This window comes from Ictalurus furcatus, chromosome 2 (assembly GCF_023375685.1).
Source record: "Ictalurus furcatus strain D&B chromosome 2, Billie_1.0, whole genome shotgun sequence".
NCBI lineage: Eukaryota > Metazoa > Chordata > Actinopteri > Siluriformes > Ictaluridae > Ictalurus > Ictalurus furcatus.
This window is the reverse complement of record NC_071256.1, coordinates 7,602,529-7,626,440: the sequence shown is the minus strand read 5'-3', so window position 1 is coordinate 7,626,440 and position 23,912 is coordinate 7,602,529. Positions and strand designations below refer to the sequence as shown.

Sequence of the window (23,912 nt, the reverse complement as noted above, 5' to 3'; positions counted from 1 at the left end):
ATAATATAGAGATAGGTGAATCAAAGTTGATTGATAACAGTTAATTACAACAATTAATACTGCTCATTTTTATGTACTGTAATGTGTTTTCTTGAATAGCACATACCAAATGAGTCATTTGTAAAATAAATATGAAATATTGATGAAATGTAAGCTCTTCCTGTAACCACGTTTGAACCAGAGAAAAGCATATAACAGCTAAAACAATAGACTTCAGTATTTGAGGATGTGAGCGCCATCTTTACTTTGTGTTATCACATGTCTGAGACCTCAGGCCTGAAATATAACAGTTATCAGTCCACATCTTTCACAAACTGTTTCTGACAGAAAGAAAGATTTCATGCCCTGTTTTATCAAAATGATAACTGCTACAGTGATTTATACACCGTATCATAAGATGACAGATTTTTTGGACACTTTCATATATCACTCAGCCTCCTCCCTCTGCTCCTGTTTCTCGCTGCATGAGCAGGAGTGTAATCCCGGCAAATTAAATTCAGTGCCTTGAACAGAAGAGCCTACAGCATCGGTGTGTAGTATTACCAAGTCAGTGCCTTGTAAGCTGGGATGATTGATTTGGCTTTCTTAGGCAGGTGGAGGAAATATAAAGAATACATGCAGATTAATGCTGCTCATTCAAAAAGCTTCCAAAAAATATCATCGGTATTAGAGAATGTCTGGGGACGAGTAATTACGAAACTACTGCTATCATGTTTGCTTTTTTATCACTACTACTGCGATGACAGCAACCAGTAACCAGCTAGTTTTTACCTTCTACACTGTGATCCCAATCAAGTCCTTGATTGTCTACAGAGTAACCATTGGAACTTTGTCCAGCTGCATGATGTTACTCCTTAGAGTCTTCTTAGCGTTCCCTAGTGTTTGTGAATCAGACTTGTTTTTAACTGGTAGTCCTGTTATGGAATAAACTGCTCTCTATGCATATTCCCTCACAACACTGACGAATATGTTTCTCTGTCTGTTAGATGTCTTCTCTTCAGTTATGCTATTCTGCTATCTTTTGAAGTGTCTTATCGTTTTTCACTCCATAAGACACTAACGTTTTACACCAACATTGTCTGATTGACTGCTTCATGACTTTATGACTTACACCAGGGGTGTAAGTATATATACATATATATATATATACAGTATCTCACAAAAGTGAGTACACCCCTCACATTTTTGTAAATATGTGATTATATCTTTTCATGTGACAACACTGAAGAAATGACACTTTGCTACAATGTAAAGTAGTGAGTGTACAGCTTGTATAACAGTGTAAATTTGCTGTCCCCTCAAAATAACTCAACACACAGCCATTAATGTCTAAACCGCTGGCAACAAAAGTAAGTACACCCCTAAGTGAAAATGCCTAAATTGGGCCCAAAGTGTCAATATTTTGTGTGGCCACCATTATTTTCCAGCACTGCCTTAACCCTCTTGGGCTTGGATTTCACCAGAGCTTCACAGGTTGCCACTGGAGTCCTCTTCCACTCCTCCATGACGACATCATGGAGCTGATGGATGTTAGAGACCTTGTGCTCCTCCACCTTCCACTTGAGGATGCCCCACAGATGCTCAATAGGGTTTAGTCCATCACCTTCACCCTCAGCTTCTTTAGCAAGGCAGTGGTCGTCTTGGAGGTGTGTTTGGGGTCGTTATCATGCTGGAATACTGCTCTGCGGCCCAGTCTCCAAAGGGAGGGGATCATGCTCTGCTTCAGTATGTCACAGTACATGTTGGCATTCATGGTTCCCTCAATGAACTGTAGCTCCCCAGTGCCGGCAGCACTCATGCAGCCCCAGACCATGACACTCCCGCCCCATGCTTGACTATAGGCAAGGCACACTTGTCTTTGTACTCCTCACCTGGTTGCCACCACACACGCTTGACACCATCTGAACCAAATAAGTTTATTTTGATCTCATCAGACCACAGGACATGGTTCCAGTAATCCATGTCCTTAGTCTGTTTGTCTTCAGCAAACTGTTTAAGTGCTTTCTTGTGCATCATCTTTAGAAGAGGCTTCCTTCTGGGACGACAGCCATGCAGACCAATTTGATGCAGTGTGTGGCGTATGGTCTGAGCACTGACAGGCTGACCCCCCACCCCTTCAACCTCTGCAGCAATGCTGGCAGCACTCATACATCTATTTCCCAAAGACAACCTCTGGATATGTCGCTGAACACGTGTACTCAACTTCTTTGGTCGACCATGGCGAGGCTTGTTCTGAGTGGAACCTGTCCTGTTAAACTGCTGTATGGTCTTGGCCACCGTGCTGCAGCTCAGTGTCAGGGTCTTGGCAATCTTTTTATAGCCTAGGCCATCTTTATGTAGAACAACAATTCTTTTTTCAGATCCTCAGAGAGTTCTTTGCCATGAGGTGACATGTTGACCTTCCAGTGACCAGTATGAGGAGTGAGAGAGCGATGACACCAAATTTAACACACCTGCTCCCCATTCACACCTGAGACCTTGTAACGCTAACAAGTCACATGACACTGTGGAGGGAAAATGGCTAATTGGGCCCAATTTGGACATTTTCACTTAGGGGTGTACTCACTTTTGTCACCAGCGGTTTAGACATTAATGGCTGTGTTGAGTTATTTTGAGGGGACAGCAAATTTACACTGTTACACAAGCTGTACACTCACTACTTTACATTGTAGCAAAGTGTCATTTCTTCAGTGTTGTCACATGAAAAGATATAATCAAATATTTACAAAAATGTGAGGGGTGTACTTACTTTTGTGAGATACTGTATATGTGTGTGTGTGTGTGTGTGTGTGTGTGTGTATTTTTAAGTTGAAATAAATAATGAATGTTAGACTGCAGTGCAGACCTCTATCATTTAGAATGGCCTTATTAGCCTCTCAGTTTATTATGTTCTGATAAGTTGATATCTACTACACCAGTTTGCCATAGTTCTTCTAGGATTTAAAATTCATGACCTGAAGATGTTTAATATATATCATTTTCATCAACTACTTCATAAGGGAAGTAGATGAGGAGGATTTTTGAGCATGCTTACATTTTTTTGCCCAGTTGAAATGAAAGAAAATAAATAAACACTGTTATTTTATACTTTCAAGAACAATATCAAGCAACAGTTTTCCAACTGCTAGTAAAGTTTTGCACAACATCTAGTCTAGAGACAGTGTTGAGATTAACAACAAAGACTAACAACAAAATTTATTAAATAGCTAAGGAAAAATTCCCAAATCAGATAAAAGTCTTGTGTGTTGGACCAGAGAGAGAGTCTAATTTTCTCCAAATAGACAAAACAGACCACATCAGCTAGCCAGTAATGATAAGGTGGAGGAGTAGCATGTTTCACCTTAAGGAAAATTAGGGATCTGGCTAAGAGCGTGCAGAAAGCCATGACATTTGATTGTGAAGCAGAGAAAGCTGCAGAGCGCTATATCATTTGATCATGGAAAAATAAAATAAGTCAACAAAAAGATTCTTTTTTGGAAAGGATTTTGTTAAAATGCACTTAAATATTGATTGCCAAAAAGAAAAACAAACAAACAAACAAACAAACCTTGATAGTAGGGCAGTCCTACATGTGACAAAGGTTAGTACTTAAGGCATTGATGTGAAAATAAATGTAACAGGATTTGAAGGTCAGTCAATGCCAAAAATACATGAAATATACAGTACAGTACTCAACAATATCTAAGCAGCATTGCCTATTTTTTTGAGCAGTGATATTCATTGTGTGAAATGCACATGGCAGGTTCATTAGCACTTTCTCCACAGAGTTTGTTACCACACAACTTCAGAACCGTGGACAATGTGTATTTCATCATCAGTGATATACAAACGTGTGCTGGCATTGACTCAAGTGGTTGGTTGATGGCACAGTCAGATGGCACACATGCACAGTCGCATAACACCTATCAGTTTCATCTAATGCTCTCAAAATGGGCCAAGGTTCTGTTTTAAAATGCTTAAGGGTAGTTTTTAGTCCCATTGGCCATGACAATAAATATATAAACAATGAGTCTAATACTTGAAACGTCCGTTTAATCAGCAGTTCAAATGTAGCCCAATTCTATGGCAAAAGCAGAGACCTGGCAACTCTGTACAGAGCATAAAATCACAGGTATGGAGATTTATGTCAACAGGTGAGGTTAGAGCTCTGGTATTTGATTGGTAACTCCCAGAAAAAACAATGCTACATTTTGTAATAATGTAATCTCATGAATCAAAATGGAAAGAAAACTGCCCAAAATGATCTCTCTTTGTTGTCCACCTCTCTCAGATTATATCTATCCTGTGTTTAATCGTCACGTCATTGAGTTTATGTCTTCCCTTTTATAATTTCCTCCTCAAGCCTCAGTGTTTAGATGTTCTCAACTTTATTTTCTTTCCCTCCAATTCATGCCACCTACACTCTACATTCTACCTTTTCTTTATTCTCCTTCAGCAGCTGACCTACTTTGCGTTCTTGCTCCTTATTACCTTTTATTCCTATCCAGCATATTTCATATTTCATTCAGCTCTAAGGACAGCAACCTTGCTGAACCAGTTTTCTGACATTTTTTTTTTTCAGGAAAACTAGATTGAAACACAAGGAGGTGAATATGCACTTTGCCAAAGTTTAATAATGCAATATGTGTCTACTGAAATATGAAATCTTTCAGAGAGTCATTGTAAAATGGATTGCAGTGGACATAGAAGACACATAAGAAATGTCTGTCACACAACTGTCACTAAAGATTTATTCAGAGAAAATCACAAGGATGATTGAAGTTTTATGAGAAACTTTAATGTTTCTGATTTTACAATTATATTATATTATATTATATTATATTATATTACACACTCACAGTCCGAAGGCCAAACCTGTACCCCTGCCCATTCATGAAATTATCCAATAAGCCAATCATGTGTCAGCAGTGCAACGCATAAAATCATACAGATATATGTCAAGAGTTTCAGTAAATGTTCACATCAAACAGCAGAATGGGGGGAAATGTGATCTCAGTGCTTGGTTCTCGGAGCCAGAAAGGTTGGTTTGAACGTTTCAGAAACTCCTGAACTGTCCAGGCGGGCTACGCTAAATCAAATAATCATTCTTTACCACCGTGATAAGCAGAAAAGCATCTCATAATGCATAATACTTGATGCTTACCAAAACTAGGCAGTTGAAGATGATAAAAATGCCACCTAGTCTTTATTCATTCTTCACCTGCCCAGTTTTGGTGAGCCTCCAGTCATCCACTGTTGCCTGAAATTCCTGTTCTTGGCTGAGAGTGAAACCTGATGTGATGTTCTGCTGTTGTAGCTCATCCACCTCAAATTTCAATGTGTTGTGTGTTCTGAAATGCTTTTCTGCTCACCACAGTAGTAAAGAGTGGCTATTTGAGTTACCCTTACCTTCCTTTCCGCCTGCAGAACTGCTGCTCACTGGGTGTTTTATGTTTTTTGCACAGTTTTGTCTAAACTTTAGTGTTGCATGTGAAAATCCCAGGATATCAGCAGTTTTTAAAATACTCAAACCAGCCCACCTGGCACCCACAACCACGCCCAGGTTGAAGTTACTGAGAACACATTTTTCCCACATGTTTGATGTGAATGTTAATTGACACTCTTGATCTGTATGTGCATGATTTTATGCGTTGTGCTGCACCCACAAGTTGGCTGATTGGATAACTGCATAAATGAGCAGGTATACAGGTGTTCCTTCCCTTGTCTGTAGCTGTGATTATCTCTGTTTGTGAAGGACACACTGCATGTGTCTGCCAGATGAATAAATGCAAATGTAACTACATAACATATAATTACTACCCAGATGGCAGTTCTGCTTTTTTGCCCCAATTCCAACCCCCCCACTCTCACACACAGGTTGACGTGCTGAAAGTGGACATGGAAAGTGCCGAATGGAAAATCTTAGAGAATCTGATTCTGGAAAATGTTTTACACTCTGTGGGCCTCTTGCTCCTCGAGATTCATCTGCACTGGGCCGGATTCGAAGTGAGCGGCGACGAGCCCTCTGTAGTGCGCTACTGGTTCAGTCTGTTGAAGGAGCTGGAGAAAACAGACTTCCGCCTGTACCACAGTTACAGAGACCTAGTAAAGCCACAGCTCTTCCTTCAGAAGAACCTACACAACGCAAGCAGCACTTACATACTGGGGTGGGTCAACACGTGCTACTCGGCATGATGAGAGTTCGGTTTAAAATGTGAGAAATGGAGTACAGCAAAAGCTGCTGATAGAGACTTCATTTTTGAGGTATAAAGACGTCAAGGCATTTCCCATTCAAATACTGCAATCTGCAGTGAAAAATATTCCAGTTAGATTCCGTTTAATGCAAGCAGTAAGATGTGTTTTAATCCTGCAAATATCTCAATTTCAAGCTTGTGTACAGTCAGAAGAACATACACGAGTAGTAAGTAGGAAATAAATTGGAAAGGAATGGACCAACACAAATTACTTGGTATGATAATGTCAATAAATGGAGTTCAGTAAAAAATATAAAAATAAAAATTTACTTGAGAGACAGGCCAGAGGAATCTTCAAAGAACAACAAAGTCGATTTCATTTGATTTGAATTATTGCTATGTTTAAATGAAGGCATGTTCAGCATTTTTACAAGAATATTCCCACTCTAGTGTTTTCTAACAGAGTCTCTATAATTTACCAACAGATCTGAGGGAATTTGATTCTTCTCATGGTTTTGACTAACTGCCACTTCCAACTTTTATAGAAGCTCGTTAGCTAAATCTTTAGCCACAAACATTAAGTAGTACAGTACGTGCTCAGAATGCTCATGTCTATTATGCCTTGAACAGCAAGTGCATTGTATGTATGCCTTTCTATTTTAAGAGTGGAAATTCACTCTTTCATTCAGAGGTTACCTGTAAGCACGCAATGTGCTGAGCAAATTAGCATGCTGTACTTTTCCACAGTATATTGAAACATGTAGTATTACAACCTGGAACTGAAATGGATCTTTTTTTTAAATGTGATTTTTACCATTTGATTTATATATTAAAATTAAAATTCTACTCTTAAGCTAGGTCTTAGCTTTCAGACCACAGTTATAACTAGTAAATAGATAGCATGCACGCAAGAGACAGAGACAGCTATGAAATGAACCCTTGTGGACCCTTATGGACATTTTTTTTAAATTATCGTTTTGTCCGTATTAATGCAAACAGCATTAATTTTGCAAAATGCATGTATTTTTATTGGAATTTTAATATTTCGCCCTCATTTGGTTTCATAAATCTATTTGAAACTAGGTACACAATATAGTTACACCCAGGACCTTAAGGACAAAAATGTCCCCATTGAAACCCATTCAAACTGCAATATTTAATTAAAATATATATATATTTTTTTAAATTAAGCAAAAATCATGCAATCTGTGTTAATAGGCTTTTGTTTTGTTGACAAGGTTTCAAAACATTAATTTTTTTTTAATCATTTCTGAAATGTGCATTATTTTCTCAGGTTTAGCCTATGGGGAAAATACAGGTGCATTTAAAAGAAAATTGATTATCGTGGAAAGGTTTTTATTTCGTTAATTTAATTTTTATATATTTTATATATATTTTTATATAAAGTATATAGTTTTGGGACATGTGCATTTTTGTCCTCTATGGACCTATGTGTAACATTTTTTAATTGACACATAAGGATTAATTCACCAATGCTCAGAACTGAGGAAAAGAGACAAACTAGCAACCTAGTGGGATGTAACTTGAAATCGTCGAGACACATTGAGCATCTGGTTTGGGCAAATTGAAACAATGGCACAGAAGAATCACCAGCAACACAAAACTGGAAACAGAAGTGTTCAGACACACTTTGAGGATGATTTTTTTTAATGCAAACGTAATTAGTAAAGTTAATGCCCATGTATGAATTAATTTCTCTATTTTTAATAAGTAGTGCTTAAAAATTTAAGAAAGGCATCCTGCGTGAATCTCAGTCATGAATCTGTTTGAGATGATGAGTAAGTAAAGATGATAAGTGTGTGCAAAGCTGTGCAAAAATATATATATATATATTAAAGAGATTTGCTTAACCTTTTTTTGGTCACTGCATTATTTTATAGTGTTAATGTCTGAGGAACTTGAGTCTGATGTCCTGTTGAGTGTTATGGGTTGAGTGTTTTCAAGGCTTGTTCTGTGGTTATTGTTAAGTTCACAAAGTCTCTTTCAGGGCTGGGGGGGGGGTATTATTATTATTTGGATGTGCCAGCTCATCAATCTTTATGGAGACTGGCATAAATGTTTCTCTTTGTTTAATAAAATGCTCATGAGTATACCTGGGTCACAACACTGGTGTCAGACTGGCACTGGCAGCTCATCGAAGCAGAAAATGCTGCTTCACCTGAGGTGATTGGAAGAGGGAGCTGCTTGCCATGGTGCAGGACAATGGGAGCAAGTGAGGTGGGCTACAGCTGGAATTTTTCATTAAAAAAACAGTATCCTGCATCACACCAAGACAGGTAAGATTGTGGTAAGGGGTTGCAGAATCAACCTTGATACTGACAAATACTCATCCCCAGGACATGCAGGTCTTATTTAAAGCCAGTCAGCCACTTCTTTTAAGTCATTAGAAGCTCATCAGATTGATATAAATGTTCATTGATGCTACTTAACAGAAGCTACAGGAATCGCTGGCTGCTGGGGTACTAGAGACATACCCATAGTCCTCTCCATGAACAAAAACAGCAGGCAGCTGTTGGTTCAATGCTGAATTCTGGCACCTTAATAGCAGGACCAATAGCACATTCTCTCACAGAGCTCTGCTGTTTTAGGTCCTTGGATTTATGCGGTGGATACTGGCAAGTGGAGCTGAAGCCAGAGGCCAAGCCCAAGATTGTATTTACCCTGGAGTAAGGGCTCTGGCAGATATAAGTAATGAATGTTGCTCTCTGCAATACTTCATCCAACTTCAAAAGACATGAAGCAGGTGTTTGGCATACCCCAAAGCAAGAATAAATAGTCTACTTTGATGCATGCTCCTTCCTATGATAAGGTACTCCACTCCAGAACCATTGGGAGGTGATGATGGCTATACAGAAGGCTGGCCTACAGTTGCACCGCAAGAAATACCACATGATGAGTCAGGTTAGTTGCATGGATTAGAAGGAGTGGATGTCAATTCAGCCAAAGTGGAGGCTGTTTGATGATGTCCCATAGGCTAGAGAAACTGGGCCTGGACTCATACTACAGATGATTTATTAACCACTCCTTCAGCATTGCTTGCCCTCACCATTGCTCACAAAGGGGCAGTGGTTTATTTGAAACCCAAACTGCAATGTTTACTAAATTATTGGAAACTCTTGCAATTACCCCAATCCTGGCTAGGGTCCATGGTTTTATCTTGACCTTGGGATACTGTCTTTGTAGAGTTTTCCATGTTCTACACATGTTTGTATAGGTTTCCTCTAGGTTCTCCTGTTTCCTCCCACTGGCCAAAAACATGTAGGTACAATGACTGGCTACTCTAAAATTCTTGTAGTTGTAAAAGATTGTGTGAATGTGTGCACGATGTCCTGTGATGGACTGGTGCCCCACCTTGGGTGAATTTTTTCACCCTGTGCTTAGTGTTCTCAGGATCGGCTCCGGATCCACCGCAGCCCTGACTAGGATGAAGCAGTTACTCTAAATGAATGAATGAAGTACCATAAATGTAAATGAATGAGTGGCTCTCTACAGGCCATTTACTAATTATGTGAGAGGAAAAGGGAGGCACTCTACCTCACTGTGCCCTCACCAGTAATGAAGTCACCTTGTGTGGATATTAGACTACCTCAGACTGGCAGTAGGACTACTGTATGTAGTGTACAATGGGGTGATTGAGAGAGCAGAGTATCAGCACTACACTAGTGGCAGAGGGGTGGTATTTGCCCTCATTTTTATTATGTGCTATAGTAAAAACTTAGATACTTAAGACACTTCAAATGTATGAATGTCACACCAAGCAGCTGTGGCTCAGGTAGTAAGTGGGTTGTCCCCTATTCATAGGGTTGGAGGTTAGATTCCTGGCCACACGACTTCACATGCCAAAGTGTCCTTGGGCAAGATACTGAACCCTAAGTTGCTCCAGATGTCAAGCTTTCACCACAACTGTTGGGAAACTGGTTGATTCCGTGCCCAAATGTTGTGAAGAAATTCCGCGAACAAAAGGATGGCAAACTAAATGCTAAAACACTGTGAATGTGATCTTTAATGAATGTCCAAAAACTTTTTGTCTTATTTTGAACAGAATATTGAATATTTTTATTATTATTTTCTACATCTATTGTTGGGAAGTGAAAAGCTTGAAAAGTGTGCTTGTGGTATTTTTCTTTAATATGAATGCTACTTGGTTTGCCATGGTTTTGTTTTCTAATGCTGTGAAATTCATGAGCCTTAATTGTCCAAATACTTTTACTCCATGACCTAGTTAAATAGTGGAGCATCTTTAATAGAAGTCTCATTCAGCTCTGCTGTAGAAAGAAGTTTTACAAGAGTTTTTCACAGTTCATCATTGTGCTAGGACACTATATTGCACAGAGCCAGTCTTTGGATAAGCCCATTGGACGATAGTTGAACTACCACCATCCATTATTCATATCTATATGAATATGCACTGAAAATGTCAATTTTCACACTATTTACAATGTTGGCACTGCACTGCCACTTTAATTGTATTAGAGTATACTCTCACTCTTCACTGTAGCATAATAAACATCTCATGTTTATTAACATCATGTATATATGTATATGTATATGTGTGTGTATATATTCCAATTTAATACAGAATATTTTAATGACAGCTAGCTATTTGTCTTTTAAATAAATGATATATTTATTTGTATATATTGATTTCTCATATATGGTGGTGCTTGAAAGTTTGTGAACCCTTTGGAATTTTCTATATACAGCGGGGGAAATAAGTATTGAAGGTGTCAACATTTTTTTCAGTAAATAAATTTCCAATGAGGCCATTCACATGAAATTTTCACCAGACTTTGTTATTAACTCAAGGTACCATCATCACAGAAAAAACAATAGGCGATGCACTCCACTGCTCACGCTCACCCAAAAGACTCCATTAATAAAGAAATGTCAAAGTTTACTACAACTCATTTGGACAAGCCTATGAAATACTGGGAGAGTGTAGTCTGGTCAGACGAGAGCAAAATTGAACTTTTTGGCTGTCATACTATACACCATGTTTGGAGAAGAAATGGCACTGCACATCACCCTAAAAACACTATACCAACAGTGAAGTTTGGAGGTGGAAGCATCATGGTGTGAGGCTGCTTTTCATCACATGGTACTGGCAGACTTCATATAATTGAAGGAACGAGGAATGGAGCCCTTTACGGGGAGATTCTTGAGAAGAATCTGCTGCCATCCACCAGAATGATGTAAAAAATCAAAGCATTATAATGGCCCAGTCAATCACCTGACTAGAATTCAATTGAACAAGCTTTAAAGACAATATCTTTAGAAGAATGGGCCAAAATGGTCAATGTTCAATACTTATTTCCCCCACTGTATCTGCATAAGAAGTCCTAAAAGTAGATTAAGAGAACCCAAGTAAACCAATGAGACAAAAATATTATACTGTATGTATTTCTTTTGTAATAGATTTCTTACATGTTTCATATTTGATGTGTTTAAATTCTGTTAGTTATCTGAAATTGTTTTTCAGGATCATTTGTGATGACAAAATGGCAAATGTCAGCCTATATATATCAGGCATGATTAGCTAATTATGCTATTATGGTAACCAAATATGGTCTTCCTAGAACAGATGTTCTCAACCTTTTGTAACTAAAGCCTCCCCATGGCTTCCCTATCATGTGACACTCCCCCCCCCAGCCTTCCCTATCATGTGACACTCCCCCCCCCCCACTTTATTGGAGGAGACCAGGTATAATGATTATCTATTCTATCAATCTATCTATATATAACTTATTCTATAATCTGTTTTGGCAGACAGACAGACAGACAGACAGACAGACAGACAGATAGATAGATAGATAGATAGATAGATAGATAGATTTTTTGCTTTTGTGTTTTTTTACTTTTTTTATATTACTTTTCATAACTTTTAATGATGATTTTTTTCATAACTTTTATGACTTTTATAAAACTATATAACAGACAGGTATGGAACATGAATGATCAAAAATATTTCTGAACACTATAACTACTTTGAACAAGAGAACTAGTCTGTAATAATGTGGACTATTTTAAAAACATGTTGCATTCATCTTGTGTTCTAAAAACATTCACATAAGAATGATGTAAATGTGGATGAAGGTTCCGTCTCGTTATCCATTTCATTGTTAATTCTCCGGCTCTCGGCCCCTCACTGAACAGAACAGACGCAGAGAGAGGAATGATAAGGAAAACACCCATTCCTATTGAGAGGCCAACAGTGAGGTCCGATATGGGCATGTTTGCTGGGAGAGACCACAGGAGAACTACTCTGTCGTGATAACTCACTCCTTATGAACTGTGCAATGAGCTATTCAGTTGGATTGATAAGCAGGAGCAATGTGCAGAAGATCTCAGGAATCTAGCAGATGAACTGGGGGACAAAATGAAGGCAAAGAGCAAACGCCAGTTGCTGAAAAACACAGCAACCGTGATTCATTCCTTCCTCGTGGTCGCTTTCGGCATTGCATTTCTGTCAGTTCTACCTGAAGTTGGTGTTGGTCTTGGGTTCATACTATTTGGATATGGTTCAAGTGGATTGAGTACTCTAACTCATCTTATACACAAAATGGTGGAGAAATGGAAGCCCACTAAAACAGCTGATGAAATTTTTAAAAATCTGAAAAATATTGAGAGGCTCCAGAAGAAGCTGACAGAGGAGTGTGAGATTCAAGGCCTTAAGGCCTCATCCTCCGATGGAGTACAGTGTGAAATCACAGCAAGGATCCTGAACGCCATTGCCAAACGGATGAAGAAAGATCTGCCTCTCAGTTGCCTTAGGCACCTCTTGAGGAATGAAGACATAGCTTCAGAGATTCATTTAGACAAAACCTTCTACCGAAATGTCAAGATTTTGCTAACAGTTATTGGATATTCTTTCTTCTCTCTGAAAACAATAACACAAACAGACCAGGTATGTTTACAATTGTATCATAACTATACATATTCACACATTCTGTACATAGAGACGGGTTGTAAATTAACCACCAACAAAAAAAAAATCATCTTGGTATAAAGGTGATTCAGTCAGAACATCCTTGAAGTGAGTCTTTCCTGTAAGGGGACAAATGCACCCAAACAATGCCAAACAATGCCTCTTACAACATAGCAGAGTCACCATTTTACCTTTATTTGTCATGTGTGACTGTTACAAAAATCATTTTTAAAAAGCTTAATAGTAGGAGGAATGAAATTTAACTGAAAAATAACTGAGTAATTCAACTGACAGGAAGAAAACTTTTTAGAAAAATAGCTAACAGGTCGGTAAATGCCCTCACTGTCAGCCTGTAACAACACCGCTCCTGCACCCACATTACTAGCATCCACACACAACCTAAAGGAATGGTCAAGGAACATTTGCACTGGTTACTTAACGATTATGTCTATCACAGAACTGTTGAACACTCATTTCTGATTGGACAGAAGTTATTGATAATTTTCTATAACAGTAGATCTTTGTCTGCAAGGTTTACATTACTCATTCTAATTCTACAATACTACTTGTTTCTACAGTAATAACTTAGACAAGGGCTTGTATAGCACAGACTCCAGATAAATAAATGTGCCTAAATATTGATTAATGCAGTTTTCTGTGAGAATCCTTGGGATTGGCCAGCACCGACATGTTAGAACAGTCATATGTAATGCTGTTCCTTTCAGACACAGGATGAAAGGCTTTGCGTTTTCTGTGTAACATGACAAGCTTCACTTATTAAGAGAGAAAAAAAGGTGCCTGGTGATGGACCAGGTTGGTGAGGACAAGTTTCCCAGCCCGGGTACCCTGCCCATTTTAGTGTTTTCCCTACTCGTAATATAACAAGGCAGATAATTAACAGCCCTTTCTCGTTTGCAGGTGAATTCAGTGTAGGGAAAACACCAAAATGTGCAGGACAGAGAATATTTCAGGACCAGAGTTGAAAACTTGTGACATATGAGAGAATATGAATTAGTGGACAACAGGTAAATAGGAGGCACTTGATAGTTGATGGGAGACCAATATGAACTGATTAAACAAGTGGAATCAGGTGTGGCTCCTTCCTGGTTGGAATGAAAGCCTGCAGCCACACCAGTAATTTGTGGACCCTGTTCTACAACCTTAAGCATAAAACTATAAAAAAAAATAATAATAATTTTAAAGGGATGCATATTGTTCTTTAATAAATCATTAGCAAATTGCTGTGGAATAAAAGCAACAAAACACCTCACTTCACATCTGGCCATATTATGCTACATCGCTGATTATTTTCCTACAACACACCCTGTCATGTTTTATTCCTTACTAGTATGATCATGTGAGCTATGTGACTGTGCAATCTGTAATGTGTTGATATGAAATGATAGATTTATTCTTCCCAGCATAGTCTCATCACATAGCGGTGAGCCAAGAAATGCTGAGATAATGATATTTGGTTAAAATAGTGCTATACAAATACTGTATGATATGAAACAAATTACTGTTATTGTTCAGATCATTTTCACTCGTTTTCCTCCAGGTCACAGAAGGAGTCCTTGGGCTGGTGTTGACACTTCCTGATTCGGTTAATAACTGTGAAAAACTGATTAAAAACAAACAACAACCAGAAGCTATCGACCTTCTGAAGACAAAAGCTAATGAAATTTTTGAGGCTATGAAGAAATTAAAGACGCAACTGAATGACATACAGTAAGTACTCAGATGTATATCATTTAAATAGTTTGTTGACTGACAACATATGTACACAGTAAAACCCTAGTGTTGAATTAACACCCAGAGTGTTTATATGAGACGAATGGACTTATATAAACACTGTAGGGTGTGAATTCAACACTGTGGGTGTTAAATCAACACTGGTGATTTTGCTGTCTAGGAATGTTTACTATACAATAATAAGCTAATAATGTAATGTATCTTGTACATGTGTCTCCCTGTAAGATTTCATCACCTCTGAATTTATGTTTCAGAGAGATACTACTTCAAATGGAATGTGACCGATTTAACTGAGAAAATAGTTGGTTCTCAAATCTACAAAGAAGGCACCATTTACATAAAATACAAGCAGTACCAAGTGCAGATAGAGAAATTTATTGTCATATGTTCAGAAGACATAGAACAGAAGGACATAGGAGCAACCTGTTTCGCAGGCAAACGCAAATTAAATGGGAAAAAGGAGTCACAGGAGTCCACTATATCAGAAGACAGTACGTCTGATGGAGTAGATAAGAGGAAGAAACTTACATCTGATCTACAGTCTACTATAGAAATAAAGGATTCGAAGTACAGACTGCCACAGATAACCTTATCCAACGTGCGCTCGCTTCCAAACAAAATGGACGAGCTCAAAGATTTTTTGATGATAATTCAAAATGTAGAATTTCTATTATTTAATACGAGTGATCTGATTTTCTTCACGGAGACATGGTTAAAGGAAAACTCACCTGATGTCACCTTGAGTGACTTTGGGTATGATAATTACAGGTTAGACTGTAATGCAGAGGACACCCAGAAAAGTAAAGGAGGGGGATTGATAGCATATATAAAAATGAACTGGGCAGAAAGCTTTGAGAGGGTCGAATCCATTAATACATTAAAGTATGAGTTACTGAGTTTATTAATTAAACCAAGGAACCACCCTGAGGATAGTCCAGCATTGATCTTCATCCTTGTGTATATCCATGAGTTTAATGAAAACCAGAGAGAAGATATCAGAGAAAATCTACATGACATTTACCTAGATTACTTTAACAGTAATAATCGTGCTTGTATTTTCTTATTGGGTGATTTCAACCAGTGTAAAGTCACTCTTGACCTGAAGCAATATGTCACATGCCCAACCAGAGGTATGGAAAAACTTGATATGTGCTATGGGAATGTGTCAGGGGCTTATAGATGTGTATGCAGTAGACCACTTGGCAAGTCAGACCATAACGTAATTCATTTGCTTCCCAAAGACAATACCGAGTCAGATATCCATGTTAAGCCATGTGACCATGAGTATGTTAATGCAAGAATAGCGCAAGAAAGAGCAAGAATAGCGCAAGAAAGAGCAAGAAAGGGCAATAATAGAGCAAGAAAGAGCAGTAAGAGAAACCCAGAGGGCATCAGAAGTCCCCCTTAGGATGAGACATTAAACCAATGTCCTGACTCCTTGTGGTCAGTAAAAATCCCCGGACACTTCTCATAAACTAGTAGGGCTATAACCCCGGTGTCCTGGTGAAATTCCTCACTGGCCCTTATCTATCATGGCCCCTTAATAATCTCCATCCCTGAATTGGCTACATCACTCTCCTCTCCACCAATAGCTGGTGTGTGGTGGGTGTTCTGGCGCACTATGGCTGCCGTCACATCATCCAGGTGGATGCTACACACTGGTGGTGGTTGAGGAGATTTCACCCCATACAATGTAAAGCGCGTTGAGTGTCTAGCAAAGCACTATATAAATCTAAGGAATTATTATTATTAACAATAGTAGTAGGTGTGCAGGCAACCCTTATACACATTTTCCTATTGACAAACTTCAGATATAAGCTGTGTACAAACTATGTAATGATAAACAGTTTTGCCCCATAAATATAATAGAGTACCCTTTTAACGTCCTTATTTTTTAAAATCATATATAGATTTTATTTACATTTAAGTACACATTGAGAAAGAACTAGCCTTGTGTACCTTAGCAACAGAGACACCACTGTGTCACTGACTTGAGAAAAGACTCTTCTCCTTCGCATCAAAGTAAAAAAACAGCTAGAAGAGAAAAAAAATCACAAGTAAATAATTACCAGTAGAGTAATTATTATTTAAGTATTTAAATAAGAGCTAACTCGTTACAGTGTGAAGTAAGAAATATGTAACTTTCGAAATCCATGTGTTTGAGTGAACTGTATACTCATTGTTATAAATTTAACAAGCTAATATATATCCAAAGCACATCCAAAGCAAATACAGTAGAACTCATTTAAAATGAAAGTGCTGCTTTAAGGTTGATGCTGTGAGCTGCCATGGTGATTTGACGTCACTTGCTGCACTTGGCATTGAGGAGAGCTTCACGTGTTTCCGAGGAGGAATTCCATGTTTGGGGGGGTTCTTTGTTTCTTGTGTAAAAAAGGTGTAAAGCTACCGTGTTGCAAGTCTACAATTTATTCAAACAAATTGCTTTGCTACTTATTATGATGCTAATTAAAGAAATTTTATTGAGGTTAATGAAGTTTACCATTATTCCCCAGAAGGATCTGTAAAAGTATCGCAGGACCTGGGCAACACGAACCAACCCACAAAAATTGCATAATGTAGACTGGGTGTGGATGGTACCAATAAGTATCGTGTAATTATCTTATTAACTTAGGTGAACAACTCTTATATATTACATACCAGAGAAAGGGTAAGAAGTGTGTATTTAGTGCGTAGCTTTACATTTTTTAGTCATATTTTACACCATATTATGCTGTTTTTTACAAGATTACACATATTTTACAATTTATACTATATTAAACATATTTTACCCTATATTACACTGTATTTTACTATACTACACATTTTACACTATTATACTGTATTAAACATTTTACTCTATTGTATTAAACATATTACACTTTTATATTGTATTAAACATTTTACACTATTATATACTGTATTAAACATATTTTACACTATTATATTGTATTAAAGATATTTTATACTATTATATACTGTATTAAAGATATTTTACACTTTATTATATTGTATTAAAGATATTTTACACTATTATATACTGTATTAAACATATTTTACACTTTATTATATTGCATTAAACATATTTTACACTAACCCCGCCCTGTGCCCGATGTTCCCTGGGATAGGCTCCAGGTTCCCCCGCGACCCTGAAGAAGGAGTAAGCGGTAGAAGATGGATGGATGGATATTTTACACTATTATATACTGTATTAAACATATTTTACACTGTATTATACTGTATTAAACACATTTTACACTATTATATACTGAATTAAACATATTTTACACCTTATTATATTGCATTAAACATATTTTACACTATTATATACTGTATTAAACATATTTTACAGTTTATTATACTGTATTAAACATATTTTATACTATTACACTGTTTTACTATATTACACATTGTACACTGTATTAAAATGTTTATTTTTTTTAAAGAAGAAATTCCATATGAGTAGTCCGCTCTAGCGCTTTTTAACAGTGTCAGTAATTTACCAAAACATCCGAGGGAATCTGGTACTGCGTATGGTTTTGCCACTGCCATCTGCAAGTGCATTGTCTATTCACCTTTCTCTGTAGAAAACAGTACTGAACTTATACAAGGCACTGAAATGAATTTAATTGGGCTTTAACCCTTTGATTTACACAGTATGTCTAACATTTGAAAGTGCTAAATATTTTACTGTGACACAAAGGTTAATTAAATGAAAATGCATAATATGCATAAAATGCAAAGACTATATATTTTACGTTTGAGAAATACTGTATCATTACTGATGATTTTAGTAGCATGCCTTTGAGCAGGACGCAGAGTATAAAGGAACCGTGGCCCTCTAGTCTGGCCAAATTGGATCAATGGCACAGAAGAATCACCAGCAACCATGTGACTGGAATCAGAAGTGTGAACACACACAAGAGGTACGAAGAAGTGTGAAGAGGATGGTCTAATTAAAGTAAATTTTATATATATATATGAATGATATTTTTGATTTATCATTATTATCATAAGACATTTTGATAAAGGCCTATGGCTGAAATTTGATTCAAATGTACAGTAAATAGTAAAGTTAATGCCCGTGTGTAAATTAACTTCGGTATTTTTAATAAGTAATACTTCAAAAGTTCCAGACTGGTTGAATCTCAGTCTTGAATATGTTTGAAAAGATGGCAAGTGTGTGCAAATCTGATTTATTTAACCGTTTTCTTGGTCAGGGTATTAGTTCTTAGTGTTAATGTTTGAGGAACTTGAAGCTGATGTCCTGTTGAGTGTTATAGGGGTGAAGACTTCATGTTCGGTGTTCACTTTAAGGCTTGCAGTTATTGTTAAGTGTTTCACAAATTTTCCTCAGTTGACCCAGTTCATGCCGTTCAGTTAGTTGTATGGGCTCTCTCTGTCTGTGTGTGTGTGTGTGTGTGTGTTTTATTGGGATGTGTCAGCGCATCAAACTTTATGAAGACTGGCATAAATGTTTCTCTTTGTTTAATGAAAAGCTCAGTAGGAGCAGACACCTGGGTCTGCTCGCAACACTGGTGTCAGAAGTGGATTTCTGAAAAGCAGCTTTGTGACATACTTTCTCAGCCATTTTCAAAATACCAGCCAAATGTTATGTTCAAGCTGTTTCATAAGATTGACCTCACATGAAGCATACCGAGAAAGTATCAAATGAATTCTGAGCTGTAATAACAATTTCGCCCCTCAACAATCACCTAGAGAATAGCAATCAGCTACCCAATAGTTTACCATTTATGAGGATGCTTTGGCTTTACCAAATTCATCTGCTTAGACACTGAGCAACTGTAGTTCTGGGAATATAACTGGTACTGCAAACACCTCAGCCCTAAAGTCTAGCAAAAAATATTACACAATTACGCTCGTCAGGATTGGTCGAATGACTGACGGAAAAAAGTAGAAAATGTTTTATTATGTTCAGAAATAGAGGCTGGGTAGCTGACATTACGTAAAAGTGTTACTAAGCATGGCTTTAGCAGTACATGACAGTAACGCTAAAATGAATAACAACCACATAAAAATCTCCTCAGTGCCCAGAGTTTCTTTAACGGGAGGGAAAGATAATAAACAAACAAACTAGAAATCAGGGCTGGATACCAGTCCATAAAATTGACACAAAACTCAGAGCAAATCCAATAACCATAATCACAAACCTGGAATTATCATAAAATTGATGGATACAATAAAGATCACATCAGATGGGCAAAAAAACTGACAAAAAAAATTTAGATTTAGTTTCCCGGCTACTTCCTCCACCGTCTCGCTCACTGTCTTCTTCATCTTAGTCCCATAGTTTGATCTGTCCATCCCAGCCACAGGTGATGACCTTAGAGGTCTCGTGTGGATGCCAGATAGCACTGATACACACTTTGTCATGTGCTTTAATTCGGTGGTAAAGCTTGGTGGTCTTCCAGTCCCAAACGTTCAGCTTCCCATCCGCATCGCCAGACACCACATAACTAAAGAGAGAAAATAAGTGTATTATTACAGATCATCACACACCATCTGCTATATACAGATTTGTTTTGTTTAAAGCATATCAAATAACTGGGACAACAAAGTGTGTTCTGGGCTTTAAAATAGAGGCATGGAGTTTGTCCCCCTTTACTATTTATTTAAAAAAAATAAAAAAAAAAGTCAGGTTCAGGCTTGCTGTTTCTCCAAATATTCAAATTAAACGGACGGATTTTTTTTTTTTTGATGTAAAACGTCTTTTTAAAGGATATGCAGAACAATGAAATCTATACTACATTTTAATTATCTACGTTTCAGACAAAATACGGTACACATTTTGATATGTAGTATTCGATACAATACAAAACATACAAAACAAGCAACGATTCAAAACATTTCAAATCATCACTGATCCAATATAATTCAGTTCAATGCTGATATGATTTAATTCAGTCCAGATATAATATTATTCAAATATACTACAAATGAAAAGTTTTTCACCACAGAGAAGATCTTCAGGACAGAATACTTTGCACTTTCTGTTTTCTCAGTAACATGACGTGTGTGTGTGTGTGTGTGTGTTGTCATTAACTTCAAGAGGGGGGGGGGGGGTACGAGGAACTAACTTGTTTCACTGGTATATGTTACAGCGGTGTTTCTAAGATTTTCATATGGCAGTGCTCTGGTCAAGATTTCCTGCTGAGCTTTTGTTAAATCCGACATAACTTGTGTTCAGAAAGTATTCAGACCCCTTACTTTTTTTTTTTTTGCATGCTTTATTGTGTTCTAGATTTAATTTCAAATGGATTCAGTTGACAGTAATTCAAATTCAATGACAGCAAATCGTTTTTCACAAATGTTTTAATTTTTTTTTTTTTTTTAATCAAAAATGTAATATCTTATTTAGGTAAATAATCAGACCCTTGGCTACAGCACTCTAAATTGATCTCGGGTCCATCCCGTTTGCTTTGATTATTCCGAGATGCTATTTTCCCCCAAAAAACAAGCAAATTGTATGTTCAAGCTATTAAACCTATTTCATATGACTGACCTCATATGTAGCATACTAGGAAAGTATCAAATACATTCTGTGCTTTAGCAACAATTTCGCCCCCAACAATCACCTACAGAATTAGAATCAGCTACCCAATAGTTTACCATTCATGAGTATGTTTAGGAGTGGAGGAGAATTTCAAAATCAGTATAATTTTACATGGTAGCACTTTCAGCTCTTTTAACTGATTGATCTGGGTACACACTGAGCAGGTTTTGTTATGTTCAGAAAGAGACGCTGAACTGAAATCTGACATTACGTAAAAAGTGTTACTAAGCATGGCTAAGTACATGGCAGTAACACTAAAATGAATAACAACCACATAAGAATCTCCTCAGCCATCGCAAGTGCCCAAAGTCTCTGAAACAGGAGGGAAAGATATAAAAAACAAACTAGAAGTCAGGGCTGGATACCAGTCTAAAATCTGCCTGGAGTCGACCCGTGGCAAATTCTAGTGATTGGGCATGATTTAAAAAGGCACACACCTGTGTGCACACGGCAGAAGTATTCAAACTGCGAGGTGAAGAAGAGATGGAAAAAATACCTAAACATAAATATTTAAATGACCGTTTCATGATCTGCCAACATTAACACAGTGCACAGGAGCTCTGTACTTTAACGACAGCATGCAAAACACGCCACGATATCAGTTTTCTTTCTGAATTTTCCAAGGAGTGTGTGTGTGTGCCCAGAAGAACATTAGTCTGAATTTTGCCAAAACACACCTTGATGATCCTCTGGAAGAATGCTTTTGGGAGAATGGTTCTGTGGAGTCAAAATTGAAACTGTTTGGAAGACAGGGGTCCCGTTACATCTGCCGTAAGCCAAACACATAATTCCACAATAAGAACAGTCAAGCATGGCGGTGGTAGTGTGATGGTGTGGGGATGCTTTGCTGCTTCAGGGCCTGGGCAACTTGCAGGAAATGAGGGAAATATGAATTCTGCTCTTTACCAGAAAATCCTAAAGGAACATGTCCGGTCTTCAGTCTGTAAGTTGAAACTCAAGCGCAACGTGATTATGCAGCAAGACAATGATCCAATGCATAGGATCAAAACATATGATCCAAAGTCCTAGTCCTAGAAGTAAGTAAAAGACTGATCTCAGTTATCGGAAGCGTTTGGTTATTACTGCTGAAGGTGGCACAACCAGATTTTAAGTTTAAGGGGGCAATTCGTTTTTCACATTAGAGGTAGGTGTTGACTAACCTTTTTTGCTTCAATAAAATAAATAAATAAATAAACTGTATCGTGTGTTTACTCTGGTTGCCTTTGTTTTATGATGTATTTTGTTTGAAGATCTAAAACTATTTCTTATAACATGTATACAAGAACAGAAGAAATCAGGATGGGGAAACCCCATTCTTGAAAAATTACATAAGAGATAAAAAAGAGAGATTTGTGAGCGAGCAATTTACACATGGGCACAGACTCACCCAAACTGGACAGCTGAAGTCTGGAAAAAGACCAGGTGATTTGTTTTCTAATGCCTTGTTATATCCTTAAGCCCTGGACCTGTCATCAGTTTCTGATTGAAATGTGCCGAGGCTAAAAACCCTAGAACTGCACTGATGCAGTTTTTAAAAATCAACTGATGATCCACTCTACAAGAGTTTCTTGCACTTCTTAAAAACAGTTGTGTTTTTATTTTTTTGGCAAATCTTCAGGCAATGTATCATCCTGATCAGTCTTTGTTGTGAGCACCGATATGAGTAATTATGCGGATATGATTGACAGTAAGTGTGATTCACATAATCAGTTTACCCTGATTACACTTTTCTACCACTAAGGGTTTGTGCATACACAAGGTCTAGTAGTTCTAAATATACTTACATCGTTACACACAAGAAAAACATGCACTAGAGGTCGACCGATCGATCGGTTTTGCCAATTAATCGGCACTGATCACGGACTGCTGGAACATCAGTCATCGACAAAAATCCACACTGATAGTTTTTCCCAGTTGCGTCATTGCGGGAGCGGCTGATAAGTGTCAAATTTTGTTGTTATTTGAAGTGTTTTTGATTCATTTTGGACAGCTCTATTTTTATTTGTTATTTGGAGTGTTACTTTTTGGTTCAGTTTGGATGTATATCTTTTATTTACGTTAATATTTATTAATAGTCAATATATATTAATATTTATATATTTCATTAAAAAAGTCTAGTGCATTTTCATGGTACAGTCAGTACTGTTTATTTCTGTAATAAAGTTCAGCAACATTTTACTTTGAGTGTTATGTTTTCATTCCGTTTTAATTTTAAAAACTATCGGGAACTACAATTAATGACATTTTAGAGGCGTCTATTCTAATTCATGTATTTAAAATTAATTACAAGTCTTACATGCATCATGATGTACAACAATGTATTTGTTAAATATATGTATTAGGGCAAAATGTACATATATTGACATTTCTAAGTAAATTTCTAACATTCTATGTTTCAAAGTATAATGATCTCATTAATAATAATAATAATAATAATAATAACAACAACAACACAATGCCCTTTAATTGC

The 23,912-nt window shown here is 37.3% G+C and overlaps 2 protein-coding genes across 3 annotated transcripts in view; both read left to right on the top strand.

Annotated features, from left to right (window-relative positions):
- The window catches only part of mettl24 (methyltransferase like 24), a 34,153-nt gene extending 26,147 nt beyond the window's left edge, over nucleotides 1-8,006 (top strand). For both annotated transcript variants that reach the window (XM_053646371.1, XM_053646381.1), the window contains one exon: nucleotides 5,857-8,006. In XM_053646371.1, the coding sequence (XP_053502346.1) occupies nucleotides 5,857-6,174 (318 nt within the window). In that variant the 3' untranslated portion in view covers nucleotides 6,175-8,006. The remainder of the gene's footprint in view (nucleotides 1-5,856) is intronic.
- A 3,901-nt stretch (nucleotides 8,007-11,907) lies between these two features.
- Nucleotides 11,908-15,460, top strand: LOC128617096 (uncharacterized). Its single transcript, XM_053640097.1, has 3 exons — nucleotides 11,908-13,098; nucleotides 14,678-14,847; nucleotides 15,126-15,460. The coding sequence occupies exons 1-3, from the start codon at nucleotides 12,571-12,573 to the stop codon at nucleotides 15,163-15,165; spliced, it is 738 nt and encodes a 245-aa protein (XP_053496072.1). The 5' UTR covers nucleotides 11,908-12,570; the 3' UTR covers nucleotides 15,166-15,460.
- Nucleotides 15,461-23,912: the final 8,452 nt, after the last annotated feature.

Excerpts from the sequence above, each read along its gene's own strand:
- LOC128617096 (XM_053640097.1), top strand. The coding sequence starts at position 12,571 with ATGAAGGCAAAGAGCAAACGCCAGTTGCTGAAAAACACAGCAACCGTG. Across the intron at positions 13,099-14,677 it reads CAATAACACAAACAGACCAG|GTCACAGAAGGAGTCCTTGG; the intron begins GTATGTTTACAA and ends GTTTTCCTCCAG. Across the intron at positions 14,848-15,125 it reads ACGCAACTGAATGACATACA|AGAGATACTACTTCAAATGG; the intron begins GTAAGTACTCAG and ends TTTATGTTTCAG.